The sequence below is a fragment of the Triticum aestivum genome, chromosome 5B (genome assembly GCF_018294505.1).
Source record: "Triticum aestivum cultivar Chinese Spring chromosome 5B, IWGSC CS RefSeq v2.1, whole genome shotgun sequence".
In the NCBI taxonomy this organism is placed as follows: Eukaryota; Viridiplantae; Streptophyta; class Magnoliopsida; order Poales; family Poaceae; genus Triticum; species Triticum aestivum.
The window spans coordinates 11,551,931-11,557,392 of record NC_057807.1 but is presented as its reverse complement, the minus strand read 5'-3'; the positions used below and the strand labels follow the sequence as shown (position 1 = coordinate 11,557,392).

Genomic DNA, 5,462 nt, shown 5'->3' with positions numbered 1-5,462 from the left:
TAGAGATTCCAACAAGTGACTACATACGGAGAAAAATGAGTGAATCTACACTCTAAAATATGTCGACATACATCCGTATGATGTAGTCCATTTGAAATGTCTAAAAAGACAAATATTTAGGAACGGAGGGAGTAGTTGCTGTATACCTGAACACACATCAAATATTCAGTTGCAGATCATCTCATCTCAATGCAAACAGGGAAGACATGAAAAATACCTCTGCCACTGATAGACGCAATTGTACTATACAATCAGAAATTTTGTGCACTACTGAAAATACAGCGGAAAATATAAATATCTGAATAGAATCTACAGCAGAAAATCATACACAAATTCAAATACTAGGAAAGCAAGAAAAAATGAGAACCATATAGAAATCAGACAACCTATATAGCAAGTATCAGATAAATACTTCACAATTTCATAGATGAAATGAGTTCAAAAAATGCCTTCAAATTAAGCACATACAGCAAACAGGATACAGAAGTTTCAGTTACAACGATAACCACATCAACGATGTAGAAAGTATATACCGCTATAAAACCCATCAAACAATCAGCTGAGAAGTCAACAAGGGTCATCTATAAACACTAGAATCTTCAACATACAATCAGTACTAGTTGATATCTCTACACCTGAACAGACATTAAATATTCAGTTGCAGATCATCTCATCAGATATTTTGTTCATACTAACGGAAACAGGGGAAACTTGAAAAACACCTATGCGCCGCAGACTGCAACTACTGAAAATACGGCAGAAAACATGAAAATCTGAAGTCGAATTTACACTAGAAATTCATACACATAATTTAAACAAGATATATGGCTGGTAGCAGTATAAATAGTTTACAATTTCATATAGATCGATGAAATGAGTTCCAAAACAGCCTCTGGATATGGATTTTCCAGTTTCCCATAATATAAGAACCACATCGACGACTACAACAACAAGAAACACTGACAAGGAGCAAACACAAACAACAAAGACTCTAATTAAACAAAAATCTCTATGATTCCTCAAACTCAACCTGCTGGGTAATTAATGGTGGTACCAAATCCACGTCGAGGTGTCTGAGGGGGGTGACCATGGCAGGCAGCGTTGGATCTCAAATTCTGTACACTACTGCCTGCCGACAGAAGCAATCATAGAATACAATTGGAAATTCTGTACACTACTGAAGATACTATTTCAGCAGCTAAATGGATCTCAAATTCTCAAGTTGAATTTACGCCATTTAATCTTAAACATAATTGAAGTACTATAGGAGGCAGAAAAATGAGAGGCATATCTAGAAATAAAACAAATATGTATAGGCAGGTAGAGTCTAATGAGATCACAGTTTCATACATGAAATGAGTTCAAAAACAGTCTTCAAATCAAGTACAAACAACAAGCTGGACATGGAACTTTCAGTTTCCCATCTAACCTTATTACAACAACATCTACTACTACTGCTACTACTATTTCAATTCCTGAGTTTTTATTATTTCCATGTTAACATAACTTTCAAACAAAAAAAGAACAAATCCCAACAGTACGGCCACTACTTGCAACACCAAAGCTCGAACCAAAACCAAGGGTACCAGCTGCCAAACCCTACGCTTGGTTCTTTGCAATCTGAGTTTCCAAAATACAACGGGTCAATGGCACAGAAGCTTTTGCGAGATCGCAAAGTTCCTGAACTGTCACAGTGTCACCGATACCATAACAGTTCTAGCATAGCGTCCTCTTGTATTCAAGGAAGTGAAGTTTCTTCAGTGGCACAAATGGAAAAAAATTCCTGACAAGTGAAGAAGGATCATCTATAAAGACTTAAAGAGACTAAAGTCTTCAACATATCAGCAGTTCAATACTACTTGATCCCTACACCTGAACATATATGAAATATTCAGTTGCAGTCTTACAGATCTCTAAAACAGGGGAGACCCTCTCTGCCACTGACTGATGCACTCATACGATACAATCAGAAATAGTGCGGAAAATATCACACCAGAAAATCATACACATAACAACATATATAGGTAGCTGGTAGCAGTCCAAATAGTCGACAATTTCATATATATGAAATGAGTTCGAAAACAGCCTGCAAATTAACTGACTAAAACAACAAATACAACAAATACAGACCTGGAGCACACAACAAACTGGATATGCAGTTTCCCATCGAACCACAACAAAGAAACACTGACCAGGAGCAAACACAAACAACAAACACGTACTCTAATAAACTGATCGAAATCTCAATGGTGCCTCAAACTGAACCTCGTGCTGGGTAGTTGGATTAATTAATGGTGGTACCGTTCTCAAAAAAAATATTTAATGGTGGTACCAAATGCACGGTGAGGTGTCCGAGGGTGGAGCAGATTGCAGGCAGCGCTGGATCTCACCGGGGATTGAGTAACACCACCCGCCGGCATCAGCACAAGGATACTCGTTCTGCTGGTGCGGACCACCAGTGTAGACGTCGTCGAGGAAGTAGATGTAGCCCGGGTTGCCGGCGTGTCCCATATCGAAGGCCTTGGAGCAGGCCCGGCCGACGAAGAGCAGCTGCCGGGTCATCTTGTAAACGCGCCAGGAAGCCGGCCGGCCCTCCTGTGGCTTCTGTAACCTGAAGACTTGGAACCGGGACGTGCGGCCTGTCGCCGGCGAGATGAATCTCCTCACCATCAGCAGATCGGCGCCAGAGGCGGAGGGCAGGAGGTAGCGGGACACGATCTCGCCGTGTGTCATGTCCGTCAGGTGAGCACCGATCCCGTAGGCAAGATGTAGAATGGTTTGCCTAGATGTCGAAAGTTCGGCCTTGTAGCAGAAGAGGTCGTCATCTTCGTCGACGGCCCAGAACCATCCGTCGTGGTAAGTCAGGTCTTGGGCGTCGGGCTGGGCCGTCATCTTCGCCGGCAGCGATGTCCAGCACTCCATGCCAGGCCGGCAGAAGGCCATGGTTGTCCTGGTGGACGTTATGGCAGCGACCACGCAGGCACCAGAAGACGGGGCGGCAGACATGGCGGCTGCGCGGATCATCATGGGGCACCTGATGTCGCCGGAGTTGATGGGGATGCATACGCGATCCGGGAGAGCGACCCGCTCGCCCGTGCCGAGGCTGAGCAGGGCGTGGCCGCGCCCGTGCGGGGATGCGACCACGAACCAGCCGCCTGGAGCCGAGCCGCAGAAACGCTCTGCGCGGCCCTCGGCGGAGAGGTATGGGCGCGGATCGGCGAAGCGACCGAAGATCCGGTAGCTCTCGGTCCGGGCGGTGGACGGCCTGACGATGTATGGCAGCGGGGACGGGTTCTGCAGCGCGACCTGGCGCCAGTGCTTGCTGACGGCGGACGCCCTAACGCGGTCGGCGATGCACGTTAGCAGGAGGAGGATACGGCGGAGAAGGTCTTCATGGAGGCTGGACCATGGTCGCGCCGCCGCCATGGCAAGACCGCGATTCAAAGGGGTAGGATGTTTGGACAATTGGACTGGAAAAGAGAGGGGTGTGACGTGTGAGTGAAGGGGATTGACCCCTAGCTTCGGTTTTTAAGGTCACGCCTGCGAGTCTGCGCCTACCCAAGTGAGAACTGTGCCCTAGCAGTTTGGTCCCTGGAAATCGTTTTAATTGTACACAAGTTTTTTCTGTGACTATTTTCCAATGCTCGAGCAAGAAGCGCGCCGCAAAAATTTATTTCGGTCATTTAGGGGTAGGCCCCAAGCTAGCCCTAGATTTCTTTTTGCATGACCACATACATATTCCTTATGCCCTTGATATACAGATTTTCACCACGACAAACTCCGTGTTTGTAATTTCTACTTATTCTAGGCATTTTTTTCTGCCAAATTCGATGGCAGTGAAACTAAAGAAGAATACTTGAAATACTCCGCTATAGATCCTGGTGAGTTAAAATTTCATCATATTATGTTTTCTATCAACTCCTAGGTTTACCTCTAATTAACCTCACATGACGCAACACAATTATTGTTGATGGACATTTAAAGCTGCAACACCTAGCTAGTAGATTTGGTATTCATGAAAGCATCAAAATTAATCAGAACAAAGGTGGAGATATGGAGGAACATAAGCTTACATGTTTGCTTGGTATGTTTCTTTTTAGAGAATTTGGTCCACCATTTTAATAGCATGGGACGGGAGGGGAAGAATTAGAAAATAAATGTTTTGGATGGAACATCTTGACCCTCAACATAACCTATGTGGTAAATCGCTAATCAAAGGCACTAAGAGAACAAGGCAATAGTTAACGTAGGGTCCTGGCCCTATGCTTTCCTTGGCAACTCTAGTTTCGTCTGGCGATGACTTATTTTGAGCGGTGGTTCCATGATCTCGTGCCACCTGTTTCCCTCGCCCCTTACTCCAAGTACATCTTCGCAACTCCCACCCAGCCCGCTTCGACTCTAGATTCTAGGTCGTTTTTCTGAGTCACCCTGACCAACCTAATTCCCTTGAAACTCTAAAATATGTTTTCATATAGAGCCCTTCCACTCCATAAGCATTTCATGTTTCCCTGGACGGCCTGCAATCAAACACCACACATCCCTAGTCGCCCTGGTCTCCGTGTTTGTCCCAGATCGGTTTGTGATATAGGGCATTGAGAAGATGTTGAACAAGATGGCCTTGTCAGTGGCTAAGAATAAGCATATTGATGCCGGGAGGACGGACGCAGTTGTGCGCCTGGAGAATCGCAGACAAATGTTGGGAAAGTTAATGTCTGATAAGTTGGTGTTAGTAGTAATCATGGCGTACACCTTGGAAAAGGTTTGGTACCCCATCAAAGGGGAGAATGCAATGATCTAGGAAAGAATATGTTCCTCTTCACTTAGACAGATGCCAGGGTATTGGAGCGTTTAGATGAGGGGCCATGGACTTTTAGTAAGGAATTGATAGTCAAGCGGGAGTTGGATGTGGGAAAATCTTTAGAAGATATGGAGTTCAAGCATATATCTTTATGGCTACGTGTACGAAACTTACCGATAGCTATGATGAATGTGGAGCGGGGAGAGTGGTGGATATGAGGTGGATGAGGACTTGATGGTTCATGTGGGGGGGAAGATGGCACCACATTTCGACAAGTGCTCATGGTGTGAACACAAATTGATATCACTAAACCGCTAAGAAGATGCAATGTTGGTTTATGAAGAGAATGAGAAGGAACCAAGGATAAAATAAAAGAAGAAGGAGGGTAATAATGAGGAGGAGGAATAGAGTGGTGCCATTTGAGTATGAAGTCATGTCAGGTTTTTGTTATAGTTGTGAGGTGATCGGCAACCATGAGAGGCAACATGCACTATAAAGCTGAAACCGAGGGAGGACAGAGAGTATAGTAGTGATATGAGGTTCGTACCACTAGTTAATGGTGTGGGATAAATGTCGAAATGGTTCCCCGAGAAGTACTCGTTGATTCAAAAAAAAGGTTGACGGTGTAGAAAACCGTTGGTAGCCTTGGTAGGGTGGAGGCACC

At 44.8% G+C, this 5,462-nt stretch overlaps 1 protein-coding gene across 1 annotated transcript; it reads right to left on the bottom strand.

The window, feature by feature from the left end:
* Window positions 1-2,201: 2,201 nt before the first annotated feature.
* On the bottom strand, window positions 2,202-3,426 carry LOC123115439 (uncharacterized). The gene has a single exon (XM_044536597.1). The coding sequence runs from the start codon at window positions 3,424-3,426 to the stop codon at window positions 2,320-2,322; it is 1,107 nt and encodes a 368-aa protein (XP_044392532.1). The 3' UTR covers window positions 2,202-2,319.
* Between the last annotated feature and the right edge of the window lie 2,036 nt (window positions 3,427-5,462).

Bases quoted from the DNA above. Each gene is read 5' to 3' on its own strand.
- LOC123115439 (XM_044536597.1), bottom strand. From the start codon at position 3,426: ATGGCGGCGGCGCGACCATGGTCCAGCCTCCATGAAGACCTTCTCCGC.